Source organism: Peromyscus leucopus, chromosome 1, assembly GCF_004664715.2.
Source record: "Peromyscus leucopus breed LL Stock chromosome 1, UCI_PerLeu_2.1, whole genome shotgun sequence".
In the NCBI taxonomy this organism is placed as follows: Eukaryota; Metazoa; Chordata; class Mammalia; order Rodentia; family Cricetidae; genus Peromyscus; species Peromyscus leucopus.
This window is the reverse complement of record NC_051063.1, coordinates 164,602,243-164,617,142: the sequence shown is the minus strand read 5'-3', so window position 1 is coordinate 164,617,142 and position 14,900 is coordinate 164,602,243. Positions and strand designations below refer to the sequence as shown.

Below are 14,900 nucleotides of genomic sequence, written 5' to 3'. Positions count from 1 at the left end.
CTGCAGAGGGAGGTCCCATGTTCCAGCTGCTCCTCTCTGGGAGCCAGAAGTCAGGACCAGTCCCCAAGAGTAAGTCAGAAACTGAGACAACAGGTCAAATCTTTATTAGCTTTCTGATTCCTCGCCCTTGTCCTCTGTTTCCTCGGCAACACTGTCACCCTGAGAGGGCTTCGACTCGACCGGGGGGGATGACTCCGGCTGGACAGAGGACTTTTCCTGATCTGACGACTTGAATTCTGAGGATTTCACGTCCAAACTGGAGGTCTTGGATTTACCTCTAGCTTTCTTAAAGTGAAGTACCCTGCGGCAGGCCGGGAGGGCGTAGAACCACGTTAGATCATGGGCTGAGTGAAGTACACCCTTCCTAGACCCCAACAAAGCTAACCTAACAGTTTATACAAGCCTTATCCTCCTAAAGGAGCCCCAAAGGAAGGTGCTCAGTAGCTTCCGGTCCTCCGCCAGCACTGGATTGTAGGAAGCCTCGCCCTCCACCCAAGCCCAGCCCCCTCCGAATCTTCTCCATAAGGCCCTATCCTCTCATTGAAGCCTCGTCCATCCATCCGTCCATCCATCCATCCGTCCATCCAAGCCCTTGTCCACACCCTTCTATTCAATCTCCTCTCCTTACCCAAGACCACATCTCCATTCAAGTCCTGCCCCTCCCTTCAAGCCCCACTCTGACCCAGTCCCCAACTCCTCTGTCCAAGCCATGCCCCCTCCCAAAGCCCATCTCTGGTCCCAGCCTTTCCTCGACTATTGTCCAAGCCTCTCCCCTTCATACGAGTCCACTTCATTTAAGCCCCACCCTTCCTCCGGAGTTCCCAGCGGTCAGCTCACGTGACAATGATGCTGGCCGTCAGAATTATGAAGCCAAGGATCAACAGTATTAAGAGGCGGTGGTGTTTGGCAGCTCTCGGTGGTTTCGGATGATTGGCGATTGTAATGACGGGCTCCAGGGTCTCTGGAGTCACCTGTACAGGGCCCTCCTCCTCCTGGGTTATGATGTTTGGGGCCGGTTTTTCTTCCGCTGTCCTTTGGGGCAGTACTGACAGAGAGCCAAAGGGCAGGCCTGGCAGCAGCTGGTAAAGGCATGCCTACCCCACAACTCTAGCCCCCTCTAGAGGGTGGGTGCACCCCAGGAAATCCAATGGAGACCTAAGGCAGCCTTTCGGGCAGGAAGCCACACCTCCATGGCCAGAAAACACACCTCCAGAGGGAGTCCACACCCCTTAGCACAGACCCTGGGTATAGCCAAAGCCACACACCCAAAGCAACGAGGCCACACCTCCAGAGACTCTCCCATCCCGAATGCCGTTTTTTCAACACCCCAGACTGACCTACGACACGGAAACGAATAACGGTGGCAGGACCAGAGTTGATGGTCCCCAGCTCGCAGCGGTAGTTGCCGGCATCCTCTGGACCCACCATCGTCTTGGTCAGGTAGGGTTCTTTCCCCTTGGACAGCAAGGTCTCAGAACTGTTCCCCCAAACCTAGACCCAAGCTCAAGGGGTCATAGAGGCCTGGGGAACTTGGGGACTGGGGGAGTAGAGGGGGGTGAGAAGGTCACAGGGTCTCGGTGCAGGGAAGGAAGGAATCAGGACTACTGATCTCCCTAATCATGACAGGACACACCATAGACTCCCCTACCTTCTGTGGTGTCGTGGCTAGGATGGGAAAGTCCCTGGTCAGGGCGTGGGATCTCTCTGGGGATCAGTAGAGGACACTCTAACTGGCCATGAGGGTCAGGTTGAGGGCAGGGGACCCGGGGGCTCACACAAGTCTAACAGACTTAGGGTCAAGGGTCACAGGAGTTGGATGTCCCCACCCTGTAAAAACTGTAATCCGTAAGTCCCTCAGAAGCATGATGCCAACCGAGCTGGCAGTCCAGGACCATGTCTTCCAATCGAGGCACCTCTATCCGGCGCTCTGTGCAAAGGGAGGGGCTGCAGCTACTTCTGGGGGAGCCCTGCGGCGGCTGCCTCTCTCCTAGCCCCCACCCCTCTGACACTAGGCCTTGGCTGGGTCGTGTGCTCACCCCCACAATCCATGGATTTGCGACAGGAGTGGACCTGCTTCTCGCACCTGTTACACCAGATCAGAGTCTGCAACATCGTGCCTGAAGGGCGAAGGTTAAAGTTGTATTCTCCCACTGAGAGGTGGGGCTAAAAGGAGAATTTGGCAAGGTCAAGGGCTGGGGCAGCCGTTCACATCAAGTGTTAGCGCCCCCACCGAAGCTAAGGAAGGAGCGTCACTGGAACACCACCCACTGCCTAAGAAATCCAGGCTGGAGAGCAGGGGGAGCTCAAATGAAGGGGAGTAAAAAATCACCCATGGGGGAGGCTCATGGGCAAGAGGAACAGATCATGCACACTGGACTCACCACATTGGTTGGGACAATAAACTGCCTCCGAAGGGGGAAAGGTGGGGGAAGAGAAAGAAAAGCAGGTTGGTTTCTGTTTTCAGAAAGGAGTCTTGTATAGCCCAGGCTGGTCGCAAACTTTCTGTCCACGAGGATGGATGACCTTGGACATTTTATCTCTTGCCTCCACCCACCAAGTCCCATGATCACAGGCTCTTTTTTTCTTTCAGCATCTCAGCCAGTAGCCCAAGGTTGCCTCAAATTTGGCAATCCACCTGCCTCAGCCTCCCAAGCGCTGGGATTACAGGCTTTGCTACCAAGCTCCGGAGAATCATATTTCTTTCTAAATTAATGGGAGTGGGTGCTGAGCAGAGAGGTCTGAGGTTTAGGAGCTTTTAGGCACAAAAGGGCAGGGCCTGGGGGAGGTGTTCTTGAGGTCGTGGATGGGGAGAGGGTTGAGGAAGCCAATGACTGGGGTTCTGGACTCCCATCTTCCTCACCTTCTTTTTGGAAACGCATAGCGAGGGTGGCGAAAATGTCCTTTTGCAGACGGAGCATCCAGAATAATTCCTTTACAAAGAGCTCTCCTAGGAGGAAGCACAGCCAGGAAGGGGCTCCCCCACTCAGGTGAGGTGCAGCAAAGTAATCCATACGCTACAGGTACTACAAGTGGCCTGACTCACTGTGCAGCTGAAGGTGACCTTGAACACCTGATCTTTCCATCACCACCTTCAAGCATGCCCCAGCATACCCCACCCCTCATTTATCTCTCCTCTCTGAATCTCATCGTGTAGTCTCGGCTGTCCTAGAACTTGCTGTGTAGACCAGGCTGGCCTCAAACTCAAGGATCCGCCTGCCTCTGCCTCCCCAGTGCTGGGATTATTAAAGGCGTGCACCACCACCAACAGCTCCACCTCTCTTTCTTATTGGCTTGAGAGGATGTCACTATGTTGCCCAAGCTGCTCTGGAATCCTGGACTTAAGCAATCCTCCTGCTTCAGCCCCCTGAGTAACTTTGAGTACAAGGATGCCCCACCTGTCTTCGCTGGCATTCCACACTCTAGCCCTCCAGGGAAGAGCTATATGGACAGGCACTGAACACAGGGCTGGGCCACTGGGTTATGAAATGCACACCTGTTAATTGTCTTTGTTCTCTTTTTTTTTTTTTTTTTTTGGAGCTGAGGACCGAACCCAGGGCCTTGCGCGTGCTAGGCAAGTGCTCTACCAACTGAGCTAAATCCCCAACCCCTGATTATCTTTTTTTTTTTTTTTCTTGGTTTTTCGAGACAGGGTTTCTCTTTGTAGTTTTGGTGCCTGTAGACCAAGCTGGCCTCGTACTCATAGAGATCCACCTAGCTCTGACTCCCCAGTGCTGGGATCAAAGGCCACCCCCGCTCTGCTCTGTTAATTATCCTAATCCTCAAAGCTACTGAGAAAGGGAGAGAATTGTAATCTTCCACATTTAGGGCTGAGGAAGCGGCCCAGCACCAGGTTCAAGGCCACATGACTAAGACGTGGCAGAGTCAGAAGGGCACTCAAGCAAAGGCTTGAAGCTTTGAGCACCATCAACCTCAATTTCTCAGAGGTTCTGGCCTCATCCTTTGGTACATTTACCTTTTACATCACTATCTGTGATACGTTTCAGATCCTTCAGAAAACTCCAGGATGCCTGTTCCAGTGTGTCCTCATCTGTGTGTGGAGGGCAGATATAGAACACCAGAGTCCAGCTTTTCTGTCTCATTGGCTTGCCACTACATAGAAACTATAATTCCCATGAGGCCATTGGGCATGGGTAGAACCAATATTGTAAACTATGGGGAGGGACTCATGATTCTGTATCCCAAGACTTTTCCACTTTTTTTTGTCTTCTTTCTTTCTTCTTTTTTGAGACAAGGTCCCACTAGGTAGCTCTGGCTGTCCTGGAACTCACTACATAGACCAGGCTGGCCTTGAACTTACAAAGATCCACCTGCCTCTGCCTCCCAAGTGCTGGGATAAAGACGTGGACCACTACGCCCAGCGACTTTTCCATTCTTAAGCTCAGGAAAGCCTATGTGAGGACTTCTGGCCCCAGCCCTTCCTCTCCCAGGATCCCGAGGTCCGCATCTTGGCCTGCGCTCCTTACCCACAGCCCCCACATAGGTATCCTGATTCAAAGGCAGATCCTTGAAGTCCTTCACGGCCTGCTCCACCCTCTTCATTACGTTTTCATGATGCTCAGGTGCCAGGTGGCCAGGCAGGTAACTCTGCTCCAAAGTCTTTAGCGCAGCCACTACAAACGGGTCACATATGATGCAGGGCCTCGCCGGACACAGGCAGTCGGCCAGAGCTGCCAGCAAGAGTGTAAAGCGCGGCCCCATGGAGGCCAGAGCGCCCAGCTCGCCAGCACCGCTAGAGGATCTTCTCACCCCAAAACGAGGGCGGGGTGGACGCTAAACAGAAGCCAGAAACAGTCTTAGAGGATTCCAAAGCTCGATACGAGGGTCATTGGGAAATTCCCAAGTAAAAAGGAGACTTAATCAGAGACCCAAAGTGTGAACTCAGACCGTCCCCCAGCCCAGGAAACCTCACAACTTAGGGTCTTCATTGCATTCCTGCAAACTATTAAACCAGATCCCCAACCTTACCCATTCAGACTTCACAGCCATGGGCTCACTCCCAAACTCCCCCACACTCATATAACTCTGAGCCTGTACTGGATCAACATTCAGACTCTCAAGCCCTGAAAACCCCGTGACACGTGGACTAGACATTCAGCAGTCAAAACCAGATAAACCATCAAAAACCAGGGTCGACACTTAGGAAGCCGAGGCAGGAGGAAGTCAAGACCATCGTGGCCTACTTGAGATTGTCTCCAAATTAATTAATTAAATATGTAAGTAAATAATTTGTCTAGCAAATAACCAACCTGGAAACTAACAAACTAAAAAGGTCTTCAGAATAAAAAAAAAAATCCTAAATCCTCGAACCTGAAGGTCCTACAAAAACTTCAGCATGCCTCCAAAGCCATCGCCCAATTTCTGGGGTACCTGCGGACTCTCTCTCAAGACTGAGACCCCTAACTTTCAGGACACGCTCTTTTCAAGCCCCCAGTACCTTAATACACTCTTTAACAGCAGCTCCTCAACCTTGTGCCCTAAGCGCTAATGCTTCGCCCAGATACTTTATCACGACTAAGATTAAGGTTTTCCTTGGAAGACTGGGGAGAAGAATTTAGGGTTTTTCTACTGACTCCGAGAGTTACCGGTCGCCCCCTCTTCACAAAACACTCGGGCCACATCCCACGTGGGGGACCCCAATTCCCTTAGAAATATTTCTTAGGACTCTCTTTGGCCCCACCCCGAAGTCCAACTCTAAGTTTGATTGGACTGCAACAAAGCAGGCCCCGCCCGTCCCTCCATGACGTCACAGGGTGGCAGCCCTTCCGTAGAACTTTCCCAGCACCTACGGAATGGAAGCCGCTGACCTGTTCTGGCCTCCTTTCTGGTCTTCATTGCCCCCAAGTTTACGACAGGACGCCCTCTGGCCGGCTAGAAACCTTGGCATCCAGATAAGATGTGGGAAGTGGCTAGTCTTCTAAACTGGGACTACAACTCCCAGAAGGCACTGGAGCTTCTTTCTTTATGAGCAGCCCCACAGCATGGGAAACGTAGTTCAACAGACATACTCTTGTCTTCTCACCTCAAAGCCCGATAAGGGGAGATCTGGATCCAAGCTTGGTGACCCACACGTGTAGTCCTAGCACTTGGGAGGCTGAAGCAGGAAGATTGCCACGAATTCCCGGCCAGCCTGCTCTACATACTGCGTTCTAGACCAGCCTGGGCTACAGAGACCGTCTCAAGACAAACACACAAGACAGGTCTGGTGGCCAATACCGAAGTTTCCAGAGAAAGGTACTAAGGGAAAATGGACCACAAACTTAGCAGCAAAGGTTGCCAGATCTGAGTACGTACAATGTCCATGAGTCATGAATGTCCCCCAGCGCGTGCGCGCGCGCGCACACACACACACACACACACACTCCCACTCACAAATTGTGTTATACACGCACGCACACATGCAGTACACCAAAAACTTCAGATACATGGATTGCTGATGTGGCTCTTTAATTCACAGCGCCCTCTCTCCAGCCTGTACAGGCCCGAGTTGGGGAAAGATACCCAGAAACTCCCTGAGATTAGATTAAATGCTATCTGAGGAAACTTCACTCTTGAAAAAGCATCAAGGGTACCAGACAGCTCAGTCAAACATCCATCCTTCCTGCTCCGAGTAGTGCTCTGCTGAGCCTTAAGCTGGCTTCAGGGGTCTGGAACACCCTCAGACCCTTCACCCTGGGCCTTCTCACAGCCAGATTTAGTGGCTTTGTGAGCCCAGGGGCACACCCTTGTCTTCTTTTTATTTATTTATTTATTTATTTATTTATTTATTTATTTATTTATTTAATGCCATTTATTGAAGGAGGGAGGAGGTCTTAAATACAGGCTTACAGCACAATGGGAGAACCCGGAAGGCAGAAGTTCACTACCGATGTTTTACAATCTAAGCTGTTAATGACCATTATTCAGGATACACAGACAAGGAACTTCCCTTAAGCATTCAGGAGGGTGGAACCCGGCAGGGAATTAGCATAGGGAGGATATCAGACACCCTTGTTTTCTATAAGCCTGGTGACTTCCAGAAAACAGAACCCAGGGGACCTGTAGCATCAGAGAAGAAATCTCCTTGATCCTAAATTCAGGGCTAATCTATTTCTTTAAGTTTTCCGCTCTTTTTAAAGAAGTCCCTGGATTTTTAGGAGACCCTGCTCCGGCAAGTACAGCCCCTCAGCAGTCCCTTCCTCTCCTCTCTCCCATAGTTTAGCCCATTTACTCTCCCCACCCTAAATAAGTCTGTGAGGTTTCTCTGGGGCCGAGGAGTTGAGCAGAATTCAGGTCTGCTCAAGTCCCCTTCTTTCTGACATGACGCTAGCTCTTTTTTTTTTTTTTTTTTTTTTTTGGTTTTTTCGAGACAGGGTTTCTCTATGTAGCTTTGCGCCTTTCCTGGAACTCACTTGGTAGCCCAGGCTGGCCTCGAACTCACAGAGATCCGCCTGCCTCTGCCTCCCAAGGGCTGGGATTAAAGGCGTGCGCCACCACCGCCTGGCCGACGCTAGCTCTTTAAAAGGTCTTTCACATCGCGCCAGGTTTGCAGCAGGGGAGTGGTGCATACAGTGTTTGCATGCACCTGCATTACACGTTCCACTTTCTACAGTGCTGGCAGGACGCGCCCTGCAGTGTGCTGCGCACGCACGCATGCACGCATGCACGCACGGGACCAGACTCTCAGAAACAGCCACCAAGTCCCCTAGAATGGAGTCAGGAGTTTCTTCTCTCCCGTAATCCAGAAGTTCTACGAAGGTAAGCTGGGTGGGTGAGGAGAGGACTGTGCCTCACAGGGCTAACTTGGACTTCTCTGGCCTTTAGACAATGATGTTCTGTTGTACTATCTCTAGAACATTCCTGCATTTCCAGAAAGTGTGGAAATGAGCGCCCACCAGCTCCTGCACTACCACAGACACATTCCAAAAGCCACAAGTCTCTAGAGATACAAATGGATGACTCTAGATGGCTCAAACCAATCTTAAAAGACTGTCTAGCTCCCAAGGGTCAACCTGAGCCTGAAGTGGGGACAGGTCTGCGTTAATGCCCACCCACTCGGGAAGGAAGGCAGCCTTAGGCCTGAAGATCTTCAGAAATTCCGAGTCTGGCAGGGTGAAGTTGGCGAGGTAGACAGTGTCTCCACCAGCTAAATAGGCGGCCCAGAAGCCAAAGGTACCAATAGTCATGATGGTGTGGTTACATTGTGTAAGCAGCGCAAAATCTCTCCCGGTGTACTCTCTTGTCCATTGCCAGCGAAGACCACATCACCGCGGGACGTGTCAATATTCTCCAAACACCATTTCATGCCATTGCTGGTGACCACAAAGATGGGGTCTTTGTGTCGGGCCCGGAACCAGTCCATGGCTTGCTGGAGGTAAGCTTGGTCACCCACCACACCTTTCCAACGTTGGGCATCACTTCCAGATAGTCCCCACGACGCACATGGACACCCACAAAGGTGTGAGGGCGGATGCCCGAGGAGCCTAGACGGAGGCCACTCAGCAGGTGCTGGGCACCTTCCCGAAGGTGGTCATGCAGGGTGAACTCCCTGCGGATCTGTTCCCGGAGGTGGTGGAAAAAGGTCCAAGAGCAAGGGAAACCGGACAGCTTGAGAAAGGGGTCCTCCAGGTGGGAGTACTCCTCTGACATCCAGTCATGTAAGACTAAATGCTGCCACGGCGTGAGGCTGTCCACCTCAGGGTCCAGCACGGGCAGGGAGATGCGGAACACAGGGGCCAGGGTGGCATGCATCTCAGGATGGATGAAAGCTTGGCGGCCATTGAGCTGGGCCAGGGCCAGCAGCGTGGCATACTGCCCCATCTGGTTACCGAACCTGCCTCCTGGGGAGATGGTCCAAGTCCCAGAGAGAGAGGAGAACTGTCCGGGACGGGAAGGGGAGGCATTGACTGTCTGCAATGGGTGGGGCAAGCATACCATGGCCACTGGGGACTTCAGCAGGTGGTAGTCTGGACACAGGAGAGAGAAAGTTAGCTCATTTCGAAAGAAGTTTCCTCCATGCAGGTGGAACAAGAAGAAGCCGGTGGAGAGCATACAGACCAGCAAGAAGGCCAGGCAGAGCTGCCTCCGGCTGGGGGTCCACATGGCTGTAAGAAGGAAAGGTGGATTAGAAGGCACACAGTGTGAGCCCCAGAGTCTGGGACCCCTCCGAGTCTGGGAGCTAAAGTGAGCAGCTCCCGGGTCAGAAGTTGGGAGCCTAAATCCAGGGTGGTAAAGCTTTACGTCTCTAGGGATGGGGTTGGGAGACACGTGGATGAGTGGCTGGCTGCAAAGGCCTGCTGGGAACGTGGCATCTCAACACTTTCTCGGGTGTACCTATATGGAAGGGGCACATTCTACCTCCACAGGCCAGGGGAAGCCCAGGTGAGGAGGAGGATTTTAGAATTGCACAAGCAAGCCCCTGGGTGTGGTATAACTTTCCCTGTGAGATAGGAATAAATAAATTTATCCCACATAAGGACCAGTTACATACTGGAGAAACGATTCAACCCAAGTCTGTCAGGCTTGGTAAACATAAAAGCTCGGGTGAATCCAAGGCAGCTGAAAAGCCCACTGCAAGCATCCGGGTAGGAGCCTTTGAACCTTGGAACTATGAGCTGGCTTAGTTTCCTGAGTCAAGAGCCTTGCTGTAGCAGGAGGAAGAGATTCTTAGGGGAAGGTAGGGATTGGGATCCAGGTTTTGAGGAAGACTGGGCGAGGGTTAGAGTGGCCGAGATACCCTCCTCATCCCCAGGGGTCTGGCATGCCCAGTGCGGACTAACCTGAGCTCCTTGCTGGTGGTACAAACAGATTCTTCTAGTCTGAGCTTCCAGTCCCAAAATCGAGCCTTCATCGGCCGCGCTTGGAGGCCAGGAGCCCCGGCTCCGTAGCCCTCCCCTCTAGGCTTCCTTCCTGCAACTGACTGAGAAGGCTGAGGGCTTGGAGACCCGTTGGGAGACAGAGAAAGGGAGAGAGAGAACTGCACGGTTCCAAGGTGCGCAGCCTCCGCCCTTCGGGCCGGCAGGTAGCAGGAGGCGGAGCCGTCCTACTGCGCCTCTCCGGATCTCAGGTGCGGGAGGCGCAACGCCCTGTCCTCCGCCCAGGTGGATGGGCGCCGCGCCCCTTCTCCCTTCCTCTCGGATCACTGACGTCACGAAGGGCAGCCCAATTGGTCCCCAGAAGTTGCCACACCCTCGGCGTGGACCCGGGGAGTAGCGCCCGGCTGCAAAGCTGAACCCGGGAGCTCGGGTCCCACGCGCCTCTCCTTCTCCGGTGCTGGTGCCGAGACTTAGCGTCTGCTCCCCTTATCTGGGTACTCTGGGAGTAGCCACGCCCCAGGGGAGCAAGGTCTGGACTCCCGCCGCCTCCTCCAACCACTCCAGCTGCACCCTCCCAGGAGGATGGAGAACCTGTTTGCCAGTTGCCACAACCCCAGCACCAGCCGCTCCGCCTGGCGTCGAGTACACACCACCCAGTCTTTGCCCCAAAGCCCCTCTTTGGAGCGATCCTAAAGTCTGGAGTCCAAGCTGTTACTTTCCAGACTGGCAAATGGAGCACGTAACTCTTTCTGACTAGGAAGAGGTGGGATGGCTTGTCTAACTTTCTTTCTGGGCAAGCAGGTGGTGTGGCCGGGGAGGAAGGCCTTAGCTCTCCTGGTGTCCTGAGCCTTTAATTATGCAGAGTCGGCCCTACAGCCTCGCCCTTACCTGAGCATTGACACCTTACAAAGACTCAGGAATTCCACTTGGCTGGTCCAAGATTAGATCATTTCTCCAGGCTACCGAAGCACAGGCCGGCCTCAGACCTGAAGGTCCATTGCCCAGCCTCCTGCCTCCCTTAGCCGCTCCCTCAGTCCCAAGGGCCCAGGCTCAGGCTTCTTCCTTCAAACCCAGGGATTTGCCCCAGCATGCCTTTGGCTGCAAGAAACCATCCAGCTCTTCGCCCTCACAGATCCTGGCTCGGTGGGAAAGAGACTGACCCCACCCATCCCCCAGGGCATCTGGGGAGTACCAGGGCTGGACCGTCTCTGGTGAAAGAAGCTTTGGGATTGCATCAGGGAGACAGCAGTTGAGCCCAGCACCTGAGTGCTGAGCAGGGGGTGCTGAGGGTGAGTGGCCTGGGGCCAGCTGGGACACTTCCACCTGCGGACTCCTCTGTCACACAGCTGATTTCCCGGGGACTAAAGAAAGACTCAGAGCCCCCAACACCCCTTGAACCTTGAAATTCAAATAGGGTGGACTACACAATTCAGTTGCTTACACAGAATGTCTGAGGACCAGGGCTCCTCCTTTGTACCCAGGAGCCAGATGACCCCAGCCTCCTCCCTCAGACCCAGGAACACAGACCCCAGCCTCCTCCCTCAGACCCCAGCCTCCTCCCTGAGACCCAGGAGCACAGACCCCAGCCTCCTTCCTCCCAGACAGACCAGCACCCCAGGAACACAGACCCCAGCCTCCTCCCTCAGACCCAGGAACACAGACCCCAGCCTCCTCCCTCAGACCCAGGAACACAGACCCCAGCCTCCTCCTCAGACCCAGGAAAACACAGACCCCAGCCTCCTCCCTCAGACCCCAGCCTCCTCCCTCAGACTTAGGAACACAGACCCCAGCCTCCTCCCTCAGACCCAGGAACACAGACCCCAGCCTCCTCCCTCAGACCCAGGAACACAGACCCCAGCCTCCTCCCTCAGACCTCAGGAACACAGACCCAGCCTCCTCCCTCAGACACTTCAGGAACACAGACCCCAGCCTCCTTCCCTCCCAGGACCAGACCCAGCCTCCTCCCTCAGACCCAGGAACACAGACCCCAGCCTCCTCCCTCAGACTCAGGAACACAGACCCCAGCCTCCTCCCTCAGACCCCAGCCTCCTCCCTCAGACCCAGGAACACAGACCCCAGCCTCCTCCCTCAGACCCAGGAACACAGACCCCAGCCTCCTCCCACCCCCCCCCCCTCCCCAGACCAGGACCAACCCCCCCCCCCCAGACCCAGGAACACAGACCCCAGCCTCTTCCCTCAGACCCAGGAGCACAGACCCCAGCCTCCTCCCTCAGACCCCAGCCTCCTCCCTGAGACCCAGGAGCACAGACCCCAGCCTCCTTCCTGAGACCCAGGAGCACAGACCCAGGAACACAGACCCCAGCCTCTTCCCTCAGACTCAGGAACACAGACCCCAGCCTCCTCCCTCAGACCCAGGAACACAGACCCCAGCCTCCTCCCTCAGACCCAGGAACACAGACCCCAGCCTCCTCCCTCAGACCCAGGAACACAGACCCCAGCCTCCTCCCTCAGACTCAGGAACACAGACCCCAGCCTCTTCCCTCAGACCCCAGCCTCCTCCCTGAGACTCAGGAACACAGACCCCAGCCTCCTCCCTCAGACCCAGGAGTCAGACCCTAGCACTCTTCCTTGAGACTCAGGGGTCCATGCCCAGTCCTTTTCCTTCAGACCCCTGTTGGAAAGACCACCCCCCCTCCATTGCATCATCCGTCCAGGCTGCCCTGGCCACGGTGGAATTCGGGTTTCTGCCAAGTGTGTCAAATATCACGCGTCAGGAGTGGGGAGGGCACGTGGGCGGGCCTGTCTGGGTATAAATTCTGGGACTTCTGCTGTGTTCAGCACACAGCCTTAGTATCTTGTCAGCTGGGGATTCCACCGGAGACGCAGACTTTCACTTTGCCTGAGCCCCGGTCTGAACCTGCATCTGCTTTGCTGGGGCATCCAAGTCAGAAGCCGGTTCCAGACGACCGCTCTCAGACGCTCGCTTGCCAGGGGCTCTTCATAGAGAAGTGCATTATTGATGGACTGGATGAAATCTAGAGTTGGGGTCCTGGGACTGCGGGTCCCTCTGCTGGCTGTCATCCTCCTGGGGGTCTGCCAGGCACACCCCATCCCTGACTCCAGCCCCCTCCTCCAGTTTGGGGGTCAAGTCCGGCAGAGGCACCTCTACACAGATGACGACCAGGACACTGAAGCCCACCTGGCGATCAGGGAGGACGGCACAGTGGTAGGCGCCACACACCGCAGCCCAGAAAGTGAGTCTGGTGAGAGGACTGGGTGGGGTCCTGGGTCCTCCCGGGTGTAGACAGACCCTGAATGTCTTTGTTTTGCCCACAGGTCTCCTGGAACTCAAAGCCTTGAAGCCAGGGGTGATTCAAATCCTGGGTATCAAGGCTTCTAGGTTTCTTTGCCAACAGCCCGATGGAACCCTGTACGGATCGGTGAGTCCCATTCTGAGGCCCTCTCTCAGAGCTGTGTTCCCCCTTGGCCATGGTCCTGTTGTCTGTGTTTGCAAAAGGAGAAAACTAGGCCCAGGCAGGTCACCCCTGGTTCGAGTCCTGGGGTACTATGAAGGGCGGACTGGCCCTCGGAGAGGCCCGGTGTCAGGACTGTAACCCTGGACGCGGCCACGTGATCTCTCACAGGTTCTGCTCCTGCTGACCGTGGGGCTCTCTGGTACCCATGACCAATAAGTGATATGATGGAAGGTGGTGGGCAGGCTGCCAACCTAGATACAGAAAAATTGAGGGAGGAGCCTGGGCCTGAGCCTGCTAGTCTGCAGGTAGAGAGGGCTGGGGCCGGAACCCCAGGTGGGAGGGGAGTTGGTCCAGGTCTGGACCCTGGGTCTGAGAGAGGAGTCTGGGGCGGGACCCTTGCTTGGGTCAGGGCTTGGCAGACGGAAATGTACTGTGGGTCACTGACTCTTGCCTCTGTCCTCCAGCCTCTCTTTGATCCGGAGGCCTGCAGCTTCAGGGAGCTGCTGCTTGAGGATGGATACAACGTGTACCAGTCCGAAGCCCACGGCCTGCCCCTGCGCCTGCCCCAGAGGGACTCTTCAAACCAGGACCCAGCATCCTGGGGCCCCGTGCGCTTCCTGCCCGTGCCAGGCCTGTTTCACCAGCCCCAGGAACTTCCAGGGTTCCTGGCGCCAGAGCCCCCCGATGTGGGCTCCTCTGATCCCCTGAGCATGGTGGGGCCTCTGCAGGGCCGAAGTCCCAGCTTTGCCGCCTGAGCCTTCCTGATTCTGGGGATGCATCATTTTGGGTTTCTTCTTATTTATTATGGGTATTTATCTTATTTATTTATTTTAAATTTTTTCTTACTTGGGATAATAAACAAAGAGTCTGAAAGAAAACTGTGTGTTTAAGGAGAACCAAAACGAGTTTCCTTGACTGAGAGACCCTTGAGGTACCACCCCACATTGGGCACCATCTTCCACTCTGGTAAAGCATTCCTGGCACCATGGCCTGTGTTAGCAGTCCAGAACTGGTCATCAAAACTACCTCAGATTGGGGACGCGGAGGTTTGTGTTGTCTTGTAGGACACTGCCACCCCACAGTCTCATGAGAGAGGTAGACTTTGATAATACTCTATGTTTTTACACTCTTGTCATTTGTTGGGGGGGGGGGGCATGTGCCACAGCATGTGTGTTATAGGTCAGAGGACAACTTTCTTTTTGTTTTCTTTGGTTTTTCGAGACAGGGTTTCTCTGTGTAGCTTTGCGCCTTTCCTGGAACTCACTTGGTAGGTCAGGCTGGCCTTGAACTCACAGAGATTCGCCTGCCTCTGCCTCCCGAGTGCTGAGATTAAAGGCTGCGCCACCACCGCCGGCCAGAGGACAACTTTCAAGAGTCAGTTCTCACCAGCTGCCGGCGGCGACGGCGGTGGTACACTTTAATCCCAGCACTTGGGAGGCAGAGGCAGGCAGATCTGTGTTCGAGGTCAGCCTGGGCTACAGATCAAGTTCCAGGAAGGCCAGGCTACACAGACAAACCCTGTCCCCAAACAAAATCGAGTCAGTTCTCTTCTCCCGCCATGGAGGTTCTGGTGGTTCTCACTCAGCATCAAGCTTGGCACCAAGTGCCTTTACCAGCCAAGCCAGCTCAGTGGCTTAGGGCCTATGATGGC

At 54.5% G+C, this 14,900-nt stretch overlaps 3 protein-coding genes across 4 annotated transcripts; 1 reads left to right on the top strand and 2 right to left on the bottom strand.

Annotated features, from left to right (window-relative positions):
- Window positions 1-82: 82 nt before the first annotated feature.
- On the bottom strand, window positions 83-5,750 carry Izumo1 (izumo sperm-egg fusion 1). Of its 2 annotated transcripts, none has more exons than XM_028859236.2 (10): window positions 5,456-5,750; window positions 4,485-4,791; window positions 3,974-4,048; window positions 2,861-2,947; window positions 2,382-2,402; window positions 2,037-2,117; window positions 1,827-1,927; window positions 1,338-1,491; window positions 838-1,045; window positions 83-301 (listed from the first exon to the last, which is right to left on the bottom strand). In XM_028859236.2, exons 2-10 carry the CDS (start codon window positions 4,717-4,719, stop codon window positions 106-108), a joined length of 1,158 nt encoding a protein of 385 aa, XP_028715069.1. In that variant the 5' UTR covers window positions 4,720-4,791; window positions 5,456-5,750; the 3' UTR covers window positions 83-105. The 2 variants fall into 2 exon arrangements, with proteins under 2 accessions (XP_028715069.1, XP_037055701.1); XM_037199806.1 differs by having other exon boundaries at window positions 5,604-5,739.
- Window positions 5,751-7,816: 2,066 nt separating this feature from the next.
- Fut1 (fucosyltransferase 1 (H blood group)) lies at window positions 7,817-9,863 on the bottom strand. The gene is given in 4 exon segments (XM_028859234.2): window positions 7,817-8,221; window positions 8,224-8,403; window positions 8,406-9,101; window positions 9,777-9,863. Coding segments are annotated over 3 exon segments (1,128 nt in total). The 5' UTR covers window positions 9,100-9,101; window positions 9,777-9,863; the 3' UTR covers window positions 7,817-7,967.
- Window positions 8,285-14,136, top strand: Fgf21 (fibroblast growth factor 21). The gene is made up of 5 exons (XM_028859273.2): window positions 8,285-8,371; window positions 9,019-11,101; window positions 12,612-13,027; window positions 13,110-13,213; window positions 13,714-14,136. The coding sequence occupies exons 3-5, from the start codon at window positions 12,793-12,795 to the stop codon at window positions 14,002-14,004; spliced, it is 630 nt and encodes a 209-aa protein (XP_028715106.1). The 5' UTR covers window positions 8,285-8,371; window positions 9,019-11,101; window positions 12,612-12,792; the 3' UTR covers window positions 14,005-14,136.
- The last annotated feature ends 764 nt before the right edge of the window (window positions 14,137-14,900 follow it).

Bases quoted from the DNA above. Each gene is read 5' to 3' on its own strand.
- Izumo1 (XM_037199806.1), bottom strand. From the start codon at position 5,639: ATGTGGCCCGAGTGTTTTGTGAAGAGGGGGCGACCG. The intron at 4,792-5,603 runs GTAACTCTCGGA...GCTTCTGTTTAG, and splicing joins TTGTGAAGAGGGGGCGACCG to CGTCCACCCCGCCCTCGTTT. The intron at 2,118-2,381 runs GTGAGTCCAGTG...TTCGCCCTTCAG, and splicing joins TTATTGTCCCAACCAATGTG to GCACGATGTTGCAGACTCTG.
- Fgf21 (XM_028859273.2), top strand. From the start codon at position 12,793: ATGGACTGGATGAAATCTAGAGTTGGGGTCCTGGGACTGCGGGTCCCT. The intron at 13,028-13,109 runs GTGAGTCTGGTG...TTTTGCCCACAG, and splicing joins CACACACCGCAGCCCAGAAA to GTCTCCTGGAACTCAAAGCC. The intron at 13,214-13,713 runs GTGAGTCCCATT...TCTGTCCTCCAG, and splicing joins ATGGAACCCTGTACGGATCG to CCTCTCTTTGATCCGGAGGC.